At 36.0% G+C, this 22,881-nt stretch overlaps 1 protein-coding gene across 1 annotated transcript; it reads right to left on the minus strand.

Moving 5' to 3' along the window:
• Positions 1-3,448: 3,448 nt before the first annotated feature.
• HORMAD2 (HORMA domain containing 2) lies at positions 3,449-22,158 on the minus strand. The gene is made up of 9 exons (XM_031443287.2): positions 22,108-22,158; positions 16,681-16,822; positions 14,711-14,774; positions 14,139-14,175; positions 11,217-11,237; positions 10,502-10,528; positions 4,867-4,934; positions 4,033-4,184; positions 3,449-3,858 (listed from the first exon to the last, which is right to left on the minus strand). The coding sequence occupies exons 1-9, from the start codon at positions 22,156-22,158 to the stop codon at positions 3,449-3,451; spliced, it is 972 nt and encodes a 323-aa protein (XP_031299147.1).
• Between the last annotated feature and the right edge of the window lie 723 nt (positions 22,159-22,881).

Raw genomic sequence — 22,881 nt, forward strand, 5'->3', positions numbered from 1 at the left:
TCAAGTATTCATATATTTTGGTGTGAAGTTATTCATGGAGGTCTCTTATAATTTTGAAAATTACATTTTTCTGCAGTTATTTCTCCTTTTTTTAGAGAAAAACATAGAGCATATCTCTGTAAACTTTAGGGTGGACAAAATTTTTCAAATAAAAACTGCAGAAAATAGATGAAAAGATTAATAAATTGAACCAAACAAAATTAATATTCTGTTCATCACAACACACCGTTAAGAGAGTAAAAAGGCAACTCATAAGATTGAAGAGATATTCCCAATACATGTATCTGCAAAGGACTTACATGCAGAATATATATTCAGACCTGCTACAAATCCATAAGAATGAGAGACAACCCCAATAGAACCCAATAGGAAAAATGACAAGTGACTTGAAAAGACACTTCATAAAAGGAGATATCCAACATGGCCAATAAACACATGAAAAGGTACCCATCTTCATTAGTCATCAGGGAAATGCAAATTAAAAACCATAATGACATATCACTACACACCCACCAGAAGGGCTAAAATTCAAAAGATGGAAAATGCCAACGGTTGGTGAGAATGTGGAGCAACCAAAACTTGCAGATGGAAGTATAAACTGGCACAATCACCTTGGAAATGGTTTTATAGTATCTATTAAAGCTAAATGTACACATATCCTGTGACCCAGCAATTCTGCTCCTAGCAATCCTATTCCCACCAGAAATGCATACATATTTCACGAAAAAACATGTTCAGAACATTCAGAGCAGTGAAAAAATGTTTCACACTCCATGATTCCACATCTACAAAATAAAAACAAGAGAAACTAATCTATTCTAATAGAAGTCAGGAGAGAGATACTTGTTGAGTAGAACAGTGACTGCAAAGTAAGACTGAGCTTTCTCGGGGTGCTGGTAGTAGTTTGTTTCTTTATCTGGGTGCTGACTTCACATGTGTATTCAGTAGGACTGGGACAGGGTGAGGCAAACAAGATACCTAGGAAGCAAAATTTAAGGAGGCACTCTCTCTTACCTTGTTTGCCTCACCCTCATCCTAGCCCAGGTGTTCAGTTTGTGAATATTTATTGAGCTAAATCATTATGATGCGTATATTTTTCTGTATGTATATTATACTTGGATTTAAAAATATAAAAGGAGTGGAAATAAAGTAAAAAATAAACTCCAAATAAAAATTAACTCTAGGTGGAATAAAAACCTAAATATAAACAGGAAAACTTTAACATGTGTATAATAAAACAGGAGAATATTATAAATGACCTCAGATAAGGAAGGATTTCTTAAGAATAACCAGAAGCACACATCAGAGGAAAGGATTTGACTACATTAAAATTAAGAGCTTCTCTTAGGAAAAATATCTTAAAAAGTAAAGAAGCAAGACACAAACCTGAAAAAAATTGCAAAATAAATAAGTGAAAAAGAATTATTATTCAGAACATATTTTTTTAAATCAGTGAGGAAAAGATAACCTAGTAGAAAAAGGCATGGAAGACTTGAACAGTTACTTTATACATAAGAAAACCAGAACGGCCAATACACATGAAAAGATGCTCAAACTCATTAACAATCAGGGAAATGCAAATCAAAATCAAATCATGAAGCATTACCATTTCATATCCAGTAGTTGGGAAAAAACATCAACTTGGGTAATAGTAAGTGCTGACAAGAATGTAGGGCATTCCCTCCACAGTTGGTGGAGCATAAATTGTACAATTACTTTGGAAAACAGTTTTGCATTACCTACTGAAATTAAAAGTGTACAAGCCCTAGGACTCTTTGGTATATGCCCTAGAAACACTCTTGCATATGTATATGAGGAGATGTGTATATATATAAATGCTTCTAACAATTAAAAATGTCTATCAAGAGTAGAATATTCTACAGCAGTGAAAATGAATGCACAATCACATACAGTAGGATAAATTTCATTTTTGATGATCAAGCAAAAGAAGAAAATCACAGGATACCTAGAGCATGATTACATTTATATAAAACTTTTAAACAAGTGGATATACTGATAGATGATAACACTATAAAGAAGAGTAAAGGCCAACTCAACACCAAAAAAAAAACAAAAAAAAAAAAACCACAAACAACCTGATTAAAAAACGGGCAGAGGACCTGAATAGACATACTTCCAAAGAAGACATGCAGATCTGCCCACAGACATGTGAAGAGGTGCTCAACATCACTAATCATCAGGGAAATGCAAATCAAAAGCACAATGAGATATCACTTCACACCTGTCAGAACAGCTATTATCAAAAAGAAAACAAATAACATGCATTGGCAAGGGCTGCGGAGAAAAAGAACCCTCATGAACTGCTGGTGGGAATGTAAATTGCTATAGCCACTATCAAAAACAGTGTGGAGTTTCCTCAAAAAAATAAAAATAGAACTCCCATGTGATCTGTTACTTAATCTATCAATTGAATTATTCATTCTCAAGTTGTCCTGCTTTTCATCTCAGTTAGTAAAAGAGACAGAAATTCTTAATTTTAAAAGATAAAAATCCAGTTGAAACATGCTCATTTTTTCTTAAGCTTTGTAAAAACCAATCTATGTTAGCTATAGCTTCCTTGAGTGGAATCAGAAGAAATTTGCGTCAAAATCTAGAGCCATTATCATGTCTGACATTGTTAAAATATGTACTGACTAATAATGAAAAAAATCCTGTTGTTTGTTTGGTATATTATTTATATTAACTGAATCAAGACTTCTTTTCAATATATTAAACGTAATACAAAGTTAAAGAATCACAAGGAAACTTCAAAAGCTACCTACTACAGCCATCTATCTTTAAATAGGACTCAAACTTTCTCAAGCAAATAAATTAGCATCCTAATCTTAAAATATCTTCTGAAAAGATTTTATAACATTCCTTCCCATGAAGCGGTCTGAAAATTGTTTATGTTTAACTCAGAACCCTTTTAAGACAATGTTGGCATATGGTGAACTTTATTATCCAGACAAAGGGTTATAGATTTACCTAGGCCACAGAAGGACGCTAGCAGGTACTCAACACCAAGTCTCTCTTGGAGGAAGCAGGAAGGTTAAACAGTTTAGAGCCCTACCTTTTTGGCTCCATTGGCTCCAAATCACCAGCTCCCTGGTTTTCCCCAGTGACCTACCCCCAAAGCTGGTCTCTCTCCACATAACCAAGGATTGACTACCATTTTGTTTTAATGCTGACTTAGATTTATCCGTAACATTATTCTACCCCAGGGATCAAGAACTTGCTTATACTTCCAAGTGAGCATGAATAGATACCTAGAATATTTTAAAATGTGTTTAATATGCTCTTTTAAATTAAAGAAAGAAACTCCCAAATTCCCTAAATTCATGGGTACGTTTTATAAAAGAAATATATTAGAAAATCTTTTTTTCTCCTAGCCATGGACAATGTCATTTAACAAAGTATATTTCCTTCTTGAAGACAGTGCCTTTTTTTAGAATAAAGACTCCTTGAGGTCAGGCGCTAGTCTTGTTTTCGTTTTTATATCCAGCACACTGTATTGGACCCTTACTATGATATGACCTGTGTAGGAACCGAAAAACGTCAACAGTGTTAAACTGAAGCGAGGAGTTACTAAGCTCCGCCTTACGTGATTGTCGCACTCCTCTTCCTCCTCGTCGCAGTCTAGTCCTTGATGGGCAATCTCCGTAGTACTGCTCTCCTGGAATAGATTGTTCTCCAAATCAGACACTCTGGTGGCCTCGGTTGTGACTTTTACTTTCATGCTATGAAAGCCAGTGGAGACCAATCCCACTTGCAGATTTACAGGCTCCCCCTCGAACAGCAGGAAGTGTGAGTTCACCCCTTCTTTAAAACCAGGGGGTTGGTAATCATGTGGGGTCACTGCAAATGAAAAGGGCAGAAAGCCAACAACACTGAGTTTCAGGAGAACAAGTCAGGTTAATCTTTCATATGTAATAACATACATCTCTTTCAGATGCTTGCCAAAATCCTTCTATTTATCCAAAATATTACTTCAGCACTTCAGAAGGAATTGCACGAGAGGTGTCCACCTACCTGCATTATAGTAGTGGAGTTTCATGGTAAGTATAACATCGTTAGGAAGGGGTCCAAGGTTCTGCATCAGTATGTACAATTTACGGATCAGTAGAACACTGGCTTTCTTAATGTCGTCACTGTTTGTCCCACTTTCGAAGCTTGTACTACTGCTATAGCCACATAGAAAAACAGCAGCCTTTTCAATCACATATAATATTGAAAATCTATTTCAAAAAGAACAAAACTTTTTATTCTATGATCAAATAAATATAAACTAAACTCAGGACACTCTTGAGACTACTTTAGAATGTAAATTAGAGGAATTACTGTATTTTTGCAATGTCTATACAAAGAATTTCTTAAGTAGTGAGTTCCCTTAAGACATTTTTTAATTTGTTTTTTTTTTTATTGAAGGCATTTTAAATGTGACCTGTTATTTTACAAACTTGATTTACAAATAACCGCATACTATAATAGTGGGAACAGTGGGCTTGACATTTAATATTGGCTCTGCTCCTAACTAGCTGAATGACCCCAGTCAAGTCACTTAGACACTGTAGGTCAGTTCGTTCATTTGTGAGATCAGCTCATGCACATTTCTACAGCTCTCCAAGTATAAACTCAATCATCAGTTCTGGGCCTTTGTACCATGTGGTTATTTCTCAGAGGCATCCCCTCCTCACTCTTACATGGATGATGACAATGACTATCTATTCTTCCTGCTTTTCTTCTTGTCCACACTCTCCACATCACTGCCAAAATAATATTCCTAGGGCTGTCTCTGGCCACAAGAGGCTTATGTTTACCTCAATCCTATGTACTTCTCATGTTTATTAAATGATTAGATTCTACCTGTCAAAATCCATGGTGGCTCCTTCTTTTGTGTATTTGAATTTGAACTGGTATATCTCAGTCACTTTCTAGAAATATCAAAGGGAATGGAGAAAGAAATTATTTAAAGCAAAGACCAGAATCTTATCTGATAATAGGTAAGGAACACTTTTATTTTATACCTACTATACTTCCTACATACCTGTCTGTTTCACAGCATTACATTATTCAGGAGTAGTATTTCCAGATATAAGGACAACAAATTTTCTCCTCCATGCTAAAAATGAGTTAGATGGCATATCCTATTGTTACCATTTTAAGGCTGGAGAAATTAAAGCACACAGTCAAGTGTGTGACCTGGCTTTGGTAAATAGCAGTGGAACCAGTTAAGAAACCATTTACTCATGAAGCAGATTTTTATGGGAAGGTCCACTTTGTGTCAGACACTGGAGTCACAGTTGTGAACGTGACCAAAAAGGTGCCTGTTGTTCTGGAGTTTACAGACTTTGGGGAGAAATGGTCAATAAAAAAGTAAGTAAATAAAATAATTTCAGATAGTAATAAGTGCTGTGAAGAACACAAAGCAGCTGCTGTGACAGTACAGAAGGAAGGAGGTGCTGATCTGGTTTGGAAAGGCCGAGGAGGGCCTTACTGAAGAGGTGACATGTGAGCTGAGCCTCAGTGACAAGAGGGGCCAGTCGTGTGCAGACCTGGGGAAGGGCCGGGCACCGGGGAAGAAGGAACAACATGTAAAGGCTCTAAAGTAGGAAAGGAAGCATCTTCCAGGGTCAGAGAGGAGGCCGCGTGGCTGAGGATGAGTGAGCACGGGGGAGAGTGTAGGAGATGAGGTTGTAGAGGAAGTTGTGGGGCCTTATTAACTATGGTAAGGGGTTTGGATTTTATTCTAAGTAAACCAGAAGTCCACTGAAGGGTTTTAAGCATGGGAGTGATTTGCATCTTTTAAGATCATGTTGGCTATTTTTAGAGTGCAAAGAAGTGGGAACCATTACCTGTAGTAATTTAGGGAAGACCAGAGTGGCAACAGGAAAACTTGAAAAATTTGAAAAGGACCCAGGAGCTATGGTATCAGGTTTTTGTTTTTGTTTTGTTTTTTTGATTCTGCACTAAAAACTAGATACCAATGCTAGAAATAGGGACAAAGATAGATATAAATAAGCTAGAAATAAAGAGGGACAAATTTCCTCATGAGAGAGGCACTCTATTTAAAATAAAATGACTGCCTAGTAGTTGAAGCTAACATTGGACCCAGATGCATATACAGCTGACCCTTGAACAACACAGGCTTGAACGGGGCAGGCCCACTTGTACACTGATTTTTTTCAGTAGCAAACACTACAGTTGTACATGATGCATGGTTGTTGAATCCAAGGATGCAGAACCAAGGATACAGAGGAACCGAGTACCTGGAGGCCCTACTGTAAATTATACACAGATTTCCCACTGCAGGGGGGTTGCCACCCCTAATCCTCGCGCTGTTCAAGGGTCAACTAGAGTCTGTCCACAGAGCTGGAGAAGGTGCTAACACAGGCAAAGGGTATGAGTTTCAGTCAGAACTCAAAAAAATACCCTTCATTCATCTGTTTCAGTGTTTGTCCCTTGGCAATGTGGAAATGGGAATGTTGGATTGATCAGAAAAAATCACAATGTTCTTATTACTTTATTCTATGATTTGATATCCCATTAATCACAGGTGAGCAGGTCCTGGGGAAACTAGCTCATACTGCTTAAATTAACTCTAAGAAGATTGATTTGTAATGGAGTTAATTTTAAGAGGAAAGTATTTTTTCTAGCAAAACAGTCTCCTTGAGAAATCAAACCAAGCTCGGAAGGCTGCTTTGTGAGTGGGATAGGAGATGTACGTGAGGCTAGAGGTGCCTACAGCAGCAGGCTCACTCCAGACGGGTTAGATACACAGCATCCTCTCTTCCCTGATGTGCGGTGTAGATGCCCTGTCGAGTCAACATTGCCTATTCTTCCTGCCTGCCCGTGTTTCTCAACCAACACTAGCTTTGTAATGCTCTGAGCTACCTTTTATATTTAAAATTATATCAAGAGTAGATCCTTTAGTGGTTGATAATTTTATTAACACTTTAGTATTTGGTCCCTGATGCAACTAATAAAAGAGTTACATTTATCATTGTTTTGCAGAAGATGCTAATCCTTATAACTTCAGTCTGACTCTGACTGATCAAGGAAGGTATATTTACAGCAGCCACTAATCTCTTCTTAACACCCATAAAACATTGTCCTGCTTTTCAGATTAATGTTTTGCCTAATAAAGATGAGCCTATAAATTGCTCACCAATCGCTTCTATTAATCATATTGAATGCATCCACCTGGACCAACAAAAAAGCAACAGGAACAGCTTTCCCTTCTCCCTCTGCATTCCAGTCCACTGGCTAGACTTTTCAGTCTGTCTCCAAAGCGTATCCCAAATCTGCCTGGTCCTCTTCACCCTACCCAAGCCACCACCATCTCTTTCCATCTGATCTGCTTGCTTCCAAATTCCTCCTCCTATAATTCATTCTCTGTTCTATGGCCAAAAAATTTTGAAAATACAAATCAGATCATGTCACTCTTTTACTAGTGGTTTCCCACTGCCCTTAAAATAAAATCCAAAATTTACCTTGGCCCACAAGGTCTTACTCATCTGTCCCCTGCCTACCTCTCTGAACTTATCTCCTGCCTTTTCCCCTCCCACTCATTCAGCTCCAAGCTCAGGGAACCCTCTCTGTCCCTGGACACACAAGATGCCTTCCTGCCTTCTGGCCTTTATACAACCGTAGTCTGGAATATGCTGCCTTCAGTTGACGATAATGATGATAATATTCGGGCACGGCTGCCTAACTGCTCTACATCTATTCATTCTGAGCAGGGATTACATCATTATAGATGAAGCTAGTAAGCAGAACTGGTATGCGGCTCCATTGTCTGCAGTGCAAACTACTGTGTGGTTCTGCCAGTTGCAAGCTATTGCTTCTCACAGAGCTGCATGAGGTGACTCTTCTAACCAACCAGTCTCAGCTCAAACGGCAGCCCCTCCAGGAACTACCCTCCAGGCTTTCTTCCCCTATTCCCCACCTCAGTACTCTCCAGCTTATCACCTTCTTTTATTTTCTTCATAGCACTATGATCCATCTGAAACTGTTTTGCTCAATTTTTGTTTATTTATTGTTCATCCTCCCTCATAAGAACGTTGTTTCCAGACAGCAGGGACCTTGTTTATCCCATTGACTCCTGTGTCTCAGGCACATGAAGGAAACCCAGTTAATATTTGCTGAATGAATAAATATTCAGCCAGGATAGAGTTCATATTCAATTAGGATTTCATCCTACAGGATTTTTTTTTAAACAGAGTCTCTCAAAAGTATATTGTGGCTAGAAGCAGGGACCATCTATAGTTCAGTTCCTGAAGCAGGCTATTAAAAGTCGTGTTGACCACCTCTAATAGGCACAAAGAAAAACAGGGTGAAACAGTAAGAATTGTGTCATCACAAAATTCAAATACAGTAATTCTTTAAGAGTCTGTCATGCATTAAGCTGTGTAAACATTTTCTTAATATATTTACATTTTGGCTTACATATCTTATTAACACCCTCCACCCATTCTGTAGTGTGTGGCTATAGAAAAGCCACATTGTCACTCTTCACTACTTCAGTTACTTTCGTCACTTCATCTCTTTCTTGAGATGGAGCAATCAGAACAAAACCTCAGGTGCAGAAGCACCACAACTTTGTGTGATGCCCAAAACTCTGTTGGTCTCTGGACTGGGGAAGCACACTTATTTAAGACAGAGGTTCTCAACTGGCATACCATGACAGACCCTTCACAAGAGTGCTGCAAATTTTAATCCACGTGTGAAATTTATTTTTGCTTCAAGTACATGTTAATGTTGTTAATGTGAGTATTGTTTTGCTTAGGGGAGGACATACTTCTACCAATATGAGCCAAGAATCACGGCACCATATCAGATACATGCCAAAGACAGACTGTTTATGTGAGAATGTTGTTTTGCAAGTATATAAAAGAACAAAATCAAAGAGGTAAATTGTTCTACCAGTGATTAGCTGCTGAACAGCAACCACAAAGCAGTGTAACCCCATGGATACTTTCAGGCACTGCGAACATATCCATGTCATAGATATACTGTAATTATTGCTGATATGTTTGGTGTCCTGTTGAGTCTTTTAACACCCTTAAACATGCCATCAAATTTTCTAGCAATCATGTGTGCCATGAACACATAGAGATTAGGGATCACTCACTGCTAAAGGAAATAATCTGCAAGAGTTCAAATATTTTTTTTCTGGGTCGTAAATGATAGCTCAGAATTCATCATATAATAAGCTTTTGTTTCCTAACTTTGTTATCATATATATTGCCTGCATCAAGGCTCATTTAACAGTTTTCTTCCATTCTGTAATATTTTTTGGTAGATAAGCCCAATTTCCTCAGCATTTCACTATCTCAAAACCACTAGTTTCAGACTAGGAGTTTTGCATGAATAAAAAAATGTAATAATTTATTGCACTAAAGAAATGACCAATTTATTAATAATTTATCAGGAGATCTTAGTTTGGAAAACTTCCCTCACACCTACCAGAAAAAAAAAAAAAAGAAAGAAACTAAACAAGAGACAAAGATTTTTAAAAAAAGGTAGCTTGGACATTGAGGAATTGTTACCCACCTGTACAAACCAGTTTTCTTCTGCCTTGCTCAAACAGATATTTATAATATTGCCAAGAAAGAATATTAAAAGCTAAAAAGTGCTTAACTTAGTCTCAAAGGTCAACAGTTAGGCTAAATCCATAGGCTTACGGAAGGAAAATTGAAAGCAAGGGAAAAGAAAGGGAAGAGGAAAGAAAGCTGGGAGGAAAATAAAGAGGGCAGAATGAGAAGAAAGCAGGAAGGACTTCTCCCTCCACTTCTGTGCCACACCACAGCTGCCACACACAAGAAACCATTACATGTCTGGGACTATGACATTCACTCCGGGAGGCAGAAAACAAGACAAGACTCTTGTCCTCAAGAATTCACAATCTGATTAGGGAGATAAAGTAATCTATATGAAATTGTGAGGTCCTGCTGGAAAAAGAATTTAGAGAAGGAAGATATTAGCGTGCACAAAACAGCCAAGGAGGCTTTCATAAATGTTTTGAACATAAGTTGGCCTCAAGGATGAGGATGAGTAGGAGTCAATAAGCAGAGGGAAGAAATTTAGAGAGAGAAGTAAAGAGGTAAAGTTTGAAAATCTATGAAAAGATCAAAAGGGGGAGAATTTAGTTAGCCATTAAAAAAAAAAGTTTAGCATTATGCCAAAAAGGCCACAAACAAAGAATTTGGCATCAGTTAAAATAAAAGTAAAATGTGGTTTTCATACAAGCAGAGATTCTTACTGTTAGAGTGTTAGGGAATAGGCTTGTTCTACCCAACGCTTTTTTCCCCAGCGTGCCTAGGTAGCTTTAAAACTCCCATAATAAAGAATCGGTGTCTTTATAATAAAACACACTGGAAGAGCTCACTGGGAGTTACTCTGCTCATATGGTAGTCTAGAGGTATAACCTATAGCCTCAACTCAGATAAACATATTTAAATATAACATACATATACTGCTCATCTCTGTGTGTTCTTACCTCAGGTTCCTTGGGATTTGTATAAAGCTATTTAAGGAAAAATAAACAACATTTAGTTTCTGAAACTTACTAGGTTAGTCTTCACAGAATACATCTGCTATGTGAAGAGTTCAGCTGGTGCTATGCTAAGTGAGTGCTGAGATACATATTTCAATCTAGAGATAGAATAAGCTCTTGTTTTGTGAACGTAGACAGTCTTTCTAGTATTCTGTGGACACTGACTATAAGGAAATTGATACCTTTGATTACTGTGACTGAACTTCAAACAAATTCTAAAAAATCTGTTATGGTTTAAAAATTTTTAAATAAGTCGTATATCTAAGACTCTCAGTGGTATCTTATTTTCCTTCTATTCTTGACTACATCTACCATGTTATACCAGAAGTATACAAAACTTCAAAAAAGTCTACAAAACTTCAAAAATGAAAACTTTATATAAAGTAACTCAAACAGTGAAATCCTGATAGCCAGTAGATGAAGCAGAGGGTACATGCTACCGACCTCTCCCTGTATAGTAACATGTCAAAGAAATATATAGGTTATGATCTTTTATTAAAACTTCTGATAGAGTCTATTTTTTTTTTTTTGAATTCCAAAATGTCATAGGATAGACAATGAAATTCAGGTAGAATGGGGGAAAATGCTGTTTTAATATTTCACTTTCTAAAAGACAATGAAACAGAGACAGAGGCTTGGTCTTTAAATGTGTACTTACTGTAAGTACTGCCATGTGTAGCTTTAAGAGAAAAGAAAACTATTGTTATTATATACTTGCACCTATATTATTATTATTTTCAATAAAGACTAATTAAAATATAACTTCAAAGAAGTTACAAAGATTTGGGTAGAAAAAATATTCAGAAGATCAGAGAAACAGGTATTAATCATTCATTCAAGTGATTGTTTATTACACACTCAGGGTTCTGCTGGGAAGGAGGGGATGCAAAAAAACACATAACTATCCTACTCTCTATAAGTTATGTTCCAATTTAGGAGGTAAAATATACACAAAATAATTCATTATTACTAAAAATTAAATATGCCATAAGCATCTCTAAAACATTTTGCCTTTCGAAAGTAATCTACTAAAGCAAAAAATCTGAAATCTGATGTGTCTATAAAACTTTTGTCCTCCCTATGTATACATTACTATAAATAGATTTTCTGTTTGACAGAATAATAGAATATATACAGAGATAGAGATATAATCAAGCCTATCACAAATTTTTAAAAACTAGGATACAAATTAGAAAATTTTAGGACCATAATTTCGTATCAAAGTATTCACCTATTTCATCCAACGGACTAAAACGTTAGTGACACTGTGTGGCCATTTTGGTTACTGCATACAGTTGATTTTAAGGCTACACAGTGAAACTCTAATTTATAGGAATTATTTAATTACTAATTCACTCATTCATTCTTTCAAAAATAGAAATGGCCCCTGATCTCAAAGAACATGGCCACCAGCACGGGAGAACAGAAAAGCACACAGAGAAGCACATCATTATACTTGTGTTAATTGCTACGAAGCTGCAGCATAGGGCGCCTGAAAACATTAAAGAGAGAGACAATCTAGGCTGGGAGAACGGTGGGAGGTGTGTGTCAGGAAAGGCCTCCTTAAGGAGGTAAATATTTAGGCTGAGACCTGAAGGATACATTGGAATCAGCCAGATAAAGGGCATAAAGTAAGGAAGAGAATTTTGCAGGCAAAAGGAGCAATATATACAAAGGTAAAAGGCACTTGGCATACTCTGGAATCCTTGCGTGGCTTGAACATGGTGAGCAATGGAGAGAGTGATGCCTTGGAAAGTACAATCCTCAGAGCAGTGGTCCCAGCATCACTTGGAATTGGTCTGAAATGCAAATTCTCACACCAGAAATTCTGGGGTGGAGCCTGGCAATGTGTGTTTTAATAAGTCCTCCAGGTGATTCTGATGCAAGCTAGTGTTTGAAAACTACTGCTTTAGATTATTAACTCATTTAATTCTCAAACAATCCTAAGAGGTAGATTCTGTTATTATTCCTGTTTTACTGTAAAGAAACTTACCAAGAAATAGGTTACATGCCCAAGATCACAAGATACTAAGTGGCAGAACTAGGAGTCGCTTCAGACTGACATTTTCTAAAGCTTGGGCTCCTAACTGTATTGTGCTGCCCCTCAGTGATGGACACTCAGGAACTGCTGCTAAAGGAGTGGACAAGGGAGATGGATGAGTGCTGTTCCGTGTACTGGTGGTGACCTTCTCCTCGTCTCAACCCGTCTAAATACTGACAGTCTTCAATCCCAGAAGTCATCTTCTCCGACAGATTTCCTCCATGCCCCTCACTGGGTATAACCCCGCCTTGTCCATACTGCCACTGCACATGATCAGTATCTTGCCTTTGGCAAGCAATGCTTTCTAACGAATATTATGGTTATTTATATTTGTGATAAAGGTGATATTTTATGTAAAAATATCAAATAGATATGAAAAAATCAAAATGTAACAGCCCAACATGGCACAGGTACTGACCAATCAGAAAAGATGCCAACTTAGCCCTGGAGCTGGGTTCCTGGATGCTCCCCCTGGGCCAGGTGCCAGCCCTTTAGTTGCTAGATTGTGGAATAGTCTGAAGAGATCCCAACAGAGACACTGGTTGGGGGAGGGGGAGGACTGGTGGGAGTCATTGGGGGTCTCAGAGAAACAACTATTCACCACCTGATATAGAATACTTCAATATTTTAACAACAGGTACAGTTATGCCAGTATGCGATAGCTGATCATCAGCCATGCGTATGAATGTCATTTATCTTCTGCCATGGTCTTTGTGAGCACAACCCCGTATCTGTTTTACTTTTGTATTCCTCAGTCTCCCAGGTCAGTGTTTAATAAATCATAAGTAATAACTATTCAGTGAAAAAGGAAATGTACCAGTGCAACTAAATAATCCAATGTAAGGCTTGCTCCACGGTAACGGTTCTTAAAGGAATAGGAATTGAAGAGGAGTAAAAAGAAGACACAGATGGGGAATGGGGGAGAAAGCAGTGATGGAAAACTCATTTATATACATACTGACTCGTCAGCTAGGACTGGAGCCTCTGATTTTTACACCCTTCGTAGCTGTCTTGGGCAGCAAGAAAGATCTAATGCACTTAAAATTCAAGCTGCATTTTAAAAAAATTCAAGCTACAATACTAGCTGTTTTGAGGAACCAGATTATATACATGTGCCAAATATAGCTAGCAAAAAAAAAAAAACTGACATAGAATAAAACCAATTATTCGTTCATTTTTTCCTTTCTGCTATATCTGCAAATTGAATCGCCAGTATTTTGAACATGTTCAATGTGCTAAATGCCAGATTCTTGTCTCCCCTGTCCCACATCCTGTGGATCTCTTCCAGTGACTTCAGAGGAAATTCTGTGGTCAAAAAGATACAAGTACGTAAAAAAGAAAAATGAGGGTTTCATTGCTAATTGATGTAAATGAGATATCAACGGGACTACAAAGACATAAAATAAAAAGAAATTTGTTCATGAATGCAAGGGTAAGACAGTATACTGCTAAAACACAACAAAATAAAGGCTAAGCTTTTCTTTTAAAGGGATAAAGGATGAGCCTTTGATTCTGGTATAAATTTAAAAACATTCTTACGTATCTCTTTTCCAAAGCATCAAAACAACCTTGAATCCTGTCAAGAAATAAATGTTCGATGTCAATTTGGACCAGATGCAAAGCCAAAAAGAATCTCAAGTACAGAATTGATTTACATTGTTTGCTTTGAAATACATTAAATTGATAATCATTTCACCTTTCCCATTTAATCATTTTTTTAAAACTCCTAGTATTTTTTAATAAGTTGATAGTACTTCATAAATAATAGATAAACAATTTTGAGGTAGGGAACCACATCTTATTTTTCATTTTGCCTCTTGTAATGTTTAGGACACTGACATGCATATGATGAGTAATCAAATTTTGATTGATATTTTTCTTTCTTGTATAAAGAAAGTCTATTTTCTTCAAAAGCAAAACTAAATCAGTATCTTAAAATAATCCTGAATAATTGTTACACATTTGTAGGAAATTGTGTAAAAAGAAATACGAAAAGAAAGGAAGAAGGCAATGGTTTTAAGGAAAGGTTCTTACCAAATAAAGTCTTACGGGTAATTTCAGACATGATAAAAATACTGTTGTTCAACTTGGGTGGAATTTCAGTTACTTACCACTTGATAATATGCAGTGACCCAGGACATTTTTTATCTTCTCTGAGGATTTTTAAAGTGAGGTCTACAAAAATAGAAACACAGTCTGCTGTACTAAAATTGTCCGTGCTAAATAAGGGTATTTCCTTTAATGATTTTATCCATATAACTCACTTAGTTTTATAGCTTATAAAAATGTTTTGAATCTCTAAATATCTAATTTAAAAATGAATCCTATGTTGATAATTGGCTTAGTTCCAATTTTTATTGTATATCAGCAGTCTTCCTTTCTATAACGTAGCACAACTGAGTTGCTTACAAAATCAACTTGTGTCATTTCTCTGCTTCTGCTAAATCGTAAGTAATCATAGGGTAGTATTGAGGCCATCTCCATTAACCAATTTAAAACATACACCTCAATCTCAAATCACTTCTATGGTGTTTCTCTCCATCTCAGTGGAAAAAAAAAAACAGATGAAAAATATTGCCACGGATTATTCTCAAATATTAATTTCTATCTGAAATTCAACTACCTTACTATAGGAAGGAAGAATAGGAAAATCATATTACACATTTTGGTGTAGATCAGTCTAAAGTCAATTACTGATTCATGTATGACTTTATATAAGTCACTTCACCTTTTCATATTGATTTCCTATCCTAAAATTGATGTTACCTCTATTGCTATTGAGGGATATTAAAATTATTCCATGTTGGTATAACGTTTAGAGATTGCCAAAAAAAAAAAAGAGTAATATAGGAGTACTGAACATTTTTATGATGTATGCTACTTTAAGTACATTGAGAGGGAGATATGTCACTTCCACTAAAACTGTCACAAAAAATAAAGCTATAAAGAATGGTATCACCCTCCCATGCCTAAGCTAGTGACTGGCCCATAATTAGTGCTTAATTACCCAAAACATGTCTTTTTTACAAATTCTATATTCCAAACAAAAGGAGAAACTGCAACTATATGCTATATATAAACATTTTCACTATTACAGATTTATATCCTAGACACCAAAAGAGAACATAATACAAATGAGGTTGTTACAGTTGCAGATACCATGCTTTTATGTTTATAGCACACATGCATTTCACTGATGTTCATGTAGAGAATTTAAGAAAATTAGATTGGAATGAGGCCAAAGTATATCATTAAATACAGACTGAGAAATTTAAAGTAAAGTTAGATTTTGAAAAATAACATCTTACAAGGAAACTTGTAGCTCTCTGCACTTATTTTCCAAATGATACTTCCCACTATAGTGACAAGTCAGCAAGATTTTCTGAATTGTTATCACAATCCAGCTTTTTAAACAGAAAGATTTTTGAAAAATTGAAGAGTCCTAGGTACATTCTTTTTAATAGAAGAGAAGGAAAGGAGACAGAAACAGCTTGTAACATAAAGAAATGAAATCATGAGTTTAAGGACACAAGAAATAAAAGGAAGAAAAGAAGAAAAGAGAAAAATTCAGAAAGATCAGAGCTGATTAGAATAATAATTGTCTTAATATCCATGCTATTCATCAAATAGGCTTGCCATGAGTATATCTTCTTTCCTGGCATATTTGTATATGTTAACAGGAAGAATTACACTTCTCAGTTAAAATTCCTCAATGCCAAAGCCTACCTCAAAGAACAAATTCAATTGAGGCACAGACTAGTGCAAAGTACAGCACCCAAATAGATTTCAATCTGGTTGCTGCTTTTATAGGTATGGTTTAGAATTACTGGGCTTGTCCAGATAGATTTCTTTTCTCCTCAGTCTGTCATTTGGTATCTAGCCAGGAAGTAATGGTTCCTATAAGTAAAACCACTAAACATAGTGAAATTAAAATGGAAAATGAATTAGCAAATTGATCTTGAAGAACAGGCCCATCCATGACTTGGGAATTAGCACACTCTGTGAGAAATTAAACATTTATTCCTGCCAAATAGAGAAAAAGGGCAACACCAGCCAAAGTAACCATTTAGTTAAACTTTACCATCCAAATGGCGTTCTCCGTAAGAGCTTTCTGGAAATAGGCCCCTTAGATATGTAATGCATGAGATAGAAGTAGCGAAGAGTTTCTTCACCATTATCAATGACTCGTGCTCATTAGTGATTTGGGATGGGAAAATTGTCTCCTGGTGGGGGGAGAAAGAAAAAGATCAGTACTCTTTAATATATTCAGCCTATCATGCCATTACCACAAATAAAATGGAAAGCTCTTTCAAGACTTCAAATCTGATACCTTTATAGATAATCAAAAGGAAAAGGGCTTTGAATATTGCATTAAATTAGATGTTCAGGCAAAGCAGAGCAAAGGCAGAGACATTTATCCAAGTAATTCAAGACTAATATAATTTATTTTACGATGATCCATGGATTTGAGGCAAAGCTGGGGTTTTTACTGTGATTGTATAAGCTTTCCTTTCACACACTCTTCAGAACCCACTGCAATCTGTCTTTTCCCCCCTCTACTGTATTCTCTCCAAAGTCACAAAATATATCCTAGCATTGACCTCGTCTCAGTCCTCACAGTATGAAACTCCTCTGCAAAGTTTGACACTTTTGCCTACACTGTCTTTTCTCAGCTGCCTTAATACTATTCTCTTTTGTTTTTTTGTTTGGTTTTTATTTTTTCACCTATTCCTTCCTCCATATCTATCTCAATTGTTTTTTATTTTTTCCAATTTTTCTGCTCTTTAAATTTTGGCCCCACCCCAGAATTCTGTCTTCAGTCTTTTTCCTTTTCAAAGCTCTCTTCTTGGGTAATTTCATCTAGTCTCATTGCTTCAGGTATAGTATATACAAAGAAGACTTCAAGTCCTTATTTCTGTTCTGACTTCTATATGTCTATTTTCTGAACATCTGCACCTAGACCACTTTGTAGACCCCTCAAACTCAGTTTATCACCCTGACTAAAACCTGATCCCACATCTCATTCTTGGGCAAATGAATCAGCATCCACTCCAATCATCCAAGCTAGCGGTGGGGTCATCTTTGGCTTCTCTCTCTCCTCCATATCCCAAATCCAATTACTAAATCCTATTAATTCTCTCCAGAAGAGTCCTCCAATCTGTTTTCTCCTTTCCCTTGTCACTGCCACTGCCTTGGCTCAGGATATGCTTACTTCTCCCCTTTATGGCTGCAGTAGCCTCTCATCTCCTTCCAACAGTTCCTTTCATTCACTCTGTCCTTCATGTGGCCATCATTAGTCTCTGAAGAATACAGATCTTACCATGACACTCCCCGTGTTCGTACAGGATAGAGTTCAAGTGAGGCATTTGAGAAATGTCAAATCTTATGCTTGCCTAGCTTTCCTGCCTTACCACCCTCTGCCCTCTGTCCCTACTTCATTACCCTCTCCTATGCACCCTGCTCTCTAGCCAGGTGGAACTACTATTCATCCACTATGCTACTGCCATGTATTTCCACATCTCTGTGCCTCACTTAAGCTAGAGTTCTGCAGAATACTAAGGTTCTGTAAGATATCAGAATGTTCTACAAAAAAGTATCAATGCTGGGGGGAGGGTATAGCTCAGTGGTAGAGTGCATGCTTAGCATGCACAAGGTCCTGGGTTCAATCCCCAGTGCCTCCATTAATAAATAAGCCTAATTACCTCCTCCCCCTGCCAGAAAAATGTATCAGTGCTAACAATAGGTTCCTTCTAAAGTTTGTATGTATGTGTGTGATGTATTAAATGATTTATACAGTTTTCCTTAAAAGATTGGCTAATCTGCCTTAAGAAATAGTGTGCCATATTAGAAATGCCATAAGTGTGACAGATGCATGGATTTTACTTCAGTATATAAGAAGTGTCTACCAACTAATAGTTATGTTGCATATAGAATATTTGCTGATAGATTTTTGGTATCTTGAGTTATCACTTCAGCGTGTTTGTCATATCATTCAATGTTTATTGTGTACATGTGTTAACACAAAAATAAAAATTTGATCATTTTTGTCACAACTAGTCTGACACTGCTTTTTTCTGTCTCCTTTAATCCAAGCACCAAATATGTCTCATGAACTCCAGCTGGTGTTGTGTCAATACATTACAATTTTAAAGTACTTTCTGAATATTGATGATTTGAACTAGATTAAACTTAAGCACTTCTGTTCATTAACAGACTATTAAGAACAAAGAGGCAATTCAAGAGTGGAAGAAGATATTCTCAGCATCTGACAAAGGACTCATATCCAGAATGTATAAAGAACTCCTAAAATTCACTAAGAAAAAGACACCTGGAAAGAAAAAGACACCTGGAAAGAAAAATGGGCAAAAGACTTGAACAAACACTTCACAAAAAAGGATATCCAAATGGCCAATAAACAATGAAAAAGTGCTTGAACTTCATCAGAGAAATGCACATTAAAATCACAATGCAATAACATTATATACTCACCAAAATGACTAAAATTTTTAAAAATTAGAAAATATCAAATGTTGACAAGGATATGGCTCAAAAGACTTTAAACAGTGGTTGTAGGAGCATAAATGGGTACATCTTCTATGGGAAATTGCTTAGTAATATCTACTAAAGCTAAATATAAACATATCCCGTGACCCGTATTCCACTTGTAGGTATACACTCAACATACGTTCACGAAAAGAATGGTCATAACAGCATTATTTGTAATAGACCCAAACTGAAAACTACCCAAATTTCCGTCAACAAGGAAATGGATAAACAAGTGGTGGTTTATTACCACAGTAATATACTATAGATCATTGAGAATGAATGATCTACAAGTAAATTTAATATAAGTGACTCTCATACATAAAGCTGAGCGCAAGAAACATGATACAAATGAGTACTAGTGTATGATTTCATTTATAAAAAGTACAAAAGCAGGTGAGACTAATCTACACTAGTAGAAGTCAGGATGATAAATCTCTGATTACCTTATTCAAATTCAGGGTTGGTTGTTTTTTTTTTTTTTTGTATTATACTGCACATTTCAACTGCTGAAGTTTTAATAATTCTGTTACTTAGAGGCAGGTACTACTCACAAATATGCCTATAGATGAAAAAGAATTCCCCTAAAGCTTTTCCATACCTAGATCTGATTCTATAATGTCTTTTGGACATTCTAGACATGATTTTGCAATATAAGCTTACTTCTTTGCTACACTATATAGTGAAAATGAATGATCAGTTCCTCCTTTTTTCCAAACTGTATTATATTTAGTTAAAAAGATATATAAAATTATTAGTCTTGCATGTATGATAGGAATTTGGGGGACAAACTAATATGAATCTTAAAAGCCAGGCTAAGGAAATTATGCTTTATTCTGCAACTAGTGGAAAGGCAGCAGGTTTGACCAGGACAGTCAATAATTGTTTTAGGAATATTAAGCTGTAGCAGAAGTAGGAAAGATTAAAGTCGAAGGAGAATTAGGTATGTAATGTGCATGTGTATGTATGTGTATGTGTGTAAAATTTGACAGAAAATTGCTTTTTGTACCCATGGGGCCTAGGAATTAAGGTTCTTTGGGGGTAATTGGGTAATAGCTGCCATGGGACATATATAATAACTTATTGAAAACATGCCAAAATTTAGAGGCAATACTTGAATAATAACCATTTGTAAAATTAAATAACCTGAAAATATAAAGACATTTACTTTAAATACAGAATCTAAAAGGTCATTTGTAATAATGAAGATCAATGGTTGGAAAAGGCCTTTAGAATTGTTACTTCTCTATACTCCAGAGATTTTTCTCTCAGCTCAGCTGATCTAAATCTTTAAAGGTAATCATTCACATTTTTATAAATGTCTAATACATGAAAATACTGTGGCTTGATAATAGAAAACACTATTATAAATTATTTTAATAAGACAGTGTGCTAAGGATATGTGAGGTTTGGCAGCTTAGCTGTTAAGCTACATGACGTGACCTAAGGCAAGTTACTTTACTTCTCTGAGCTTCAGTGTATCCTCCTTATTTTGAGGTTTAATTGAAATAATAATATAAAACCCTTGGCACAGGGCCTAGCACATCGTAAGTGCTGAATAAATGTTAGCTTCTATATTTACTATTATTGTTGTTTTAAGTATTAAGAGGCAAAATCATAGTCACTTAAAATATACTGGGAGAAGTAGCTCATGTAGTTCAAACTACAAAGATCTGTTTATAGCAAAAGGTCAATTTGTTAGTTTACAGTAAGAAAAATAACTGCCAAGCTGATTGCACTTCATATACTCAACTTAGCATTTACCCCCCAGGAAGGAAGCATACTAAAGAAACTAAAAGAGATCAGGAGTCTGCTTGGTAAATATATTGAATTTGAGCCAGAAAGATGACTGCTTTCTCTCTGCCCTAATTCTCCTTCAACTTCAATCTTTCCTACTTCTGCTACAGCTTAATATTCCTAAAACAATTATTTTACTCAGTGTCCTGATCAAATCTGCTGACTTGCCATTGATTGCAGAATAAAGCAAAAATTCCTTACCCTTGCTTTTAAGATCCACATTAATTTGTCCCCAAAGTTCCTATTCAATTTTATTTCCTACTTCTGTCCAAGATGATGACACTCCACTCCAATAAGGATGTTCGTTATTCTCTGAAACATGCCAACCTCACTTCTTATTCTGAGCCAAGGGATATGCTAGTTTTTCCTCATAGAATTCTTTCTCCTCTATCCTAATCCTTTTCATTATTTAAGGTCCACTTTAAGTCCTTCTCCTTCTTGAGGAATATACAAACCATTCCAGTCTATATAAAATCTCTAAATTCCTATAATTTGTATTGCTTTATTCTTTTCACATATACTTAATGCATATACTACTTTGTATATTGACTTAACTCCTGTGAATCTTATTTCCCTAATGAGATTATAAACTTCTGGAAGATGAAGATTCTTTTTTTTTAATTCTCTCAGAGAATAACACAGTATTGCCTATAAGTTATATAATATTGAGCTCTCAATGAATAAATGAATGATTCATCAGAGAATGTCATGGGACAAGACAAACTTGCCCAGGTAGCAAGGTTGCCTGCCCCCGGCAAGCTCCCCCTGGGCCCCAGCATCCAAGTTTCTCTCAGTGCTCTCTCCTTCAGTTCTTGTAATTACATCACAGTGTGCATCAGAAGTTTCCTAATTGTGTCAGGAAGTGAATGTCTAACAAAGAACCATTCTCTTTAAACATCTTTTTTTGTTTCTGATTTCTTTTACTCTAGAAAGTCTAAATATATAAACACAAAACAAGCACCCAGTAAGTTACTTTGTAGGAATCCATTCTAATTTCCTGAACAACCTCAATCCATTAGCCAGTTAAAATGTAGACATACTCTGCCAGAATATTATGGGCTAATTAACTGATAAAACTGCTGTTTAAAAAAACACCAAAGATTAAAGTCATGATTCTGAACTAACTCAGTAAATAGTCATCGGTTTTTCTTTAATTCTGAATAAATACCTTAGATGCCTTGTGAATTCTGATAGAGCGAGAGAGCTGAGCAGTGGCCATTATAGAAATGTATCAGGATTCTTTTAACAAATCTAACCTGTAAAAGAAAAAAATTAATTAGAGACCTTGCCTAACACATCCTTACTGTGAATTTTCCAAAGAACAACTATATAGTGAGCATTTGACTGTATTCTTTGGAGAATTAGTTTAACAAACATTTTTATATTTATTACCAGTTTTCACAAATACTGTAAGATCTCTGGATTACTTTTTCCCACCACCCAATGAAAATTTAACTTACTTATTCCCAAATACATTTGGAGGAGAAAAATGAATTGTAAAGCACCTAAAGACTCAACAATGTATTTTAGTCATCTTTGTTACTCCCTCAGAGTGTAACAGTTCTCTCTATATAGGAGGGGCTCAAAAATATTTCTTGAATTAACTTCATGTGTAATTGATTTTCAAAGTCAACTCAAAAGTTAATGTTTACACTTCACACCCATTAGGATGGCTATTCAAAAAAAAAAAAAAAGAAAGGAAAATAACATGTGTTGGTGAAGGTGGGGGAAAATTGGAATCCTTGTACACTGTTGGTAGAAATGTAAAATGGTGTAATTGCTGTGGAAAACAGTATGGCAGTTACTTAAAAAGTTAAATATATTTACCATATTATCTAGAAATGCCACTTCTAGGCATATACCCAAAAGAATTGAAAGGAGGTATTCAAATAGATACTTATACACCAATGTTCATACAGTATTAATTACAATAACCAAAATG

The sequence above is a fragment of the Camelus dromedarius genome, chromosome 31 (genome assembly GCF_036321535.1).
Source record: "Camelus dromedarius isolate mCamDro1 chromosome 31, mCamDro1.pat, whole genome shotgun sequence".
Classification (NCBI taxonomy): Eukaryota; Metazoa; Chordata; class Mammalia; order Artiodactyla; family Camelidae; genus Camelus; species Camelus dromedarius.

What these genes read in the sequence shown, in the direction of transcription:
- HORMAD2 (XM_031443287.2), bottom strand. Translation starts at nt 22,158, where the DNA reads ATGGCCACTGCTCAGCTCTCTCGCTCTATCAGAATTCACAAGGCATCT. An exon ending in CGGAGAACGCCATTTGGATG is followed by an intron (nt 14,775 to 16,680) that starts GTAAAGTTTAAC and finishes CTATTTTTGTAG; the next exon opens with ACCTCACTTTAAAAATCCTC. An exon ending in ACTCCACTACTATAATGCAG is followed by an intron (nt 3,859 to 4,032) that starts GTAGGTGGACAC and finishes TTTCATTTGCAG; the next exon opens with TGACCCCACATGATTACCAA.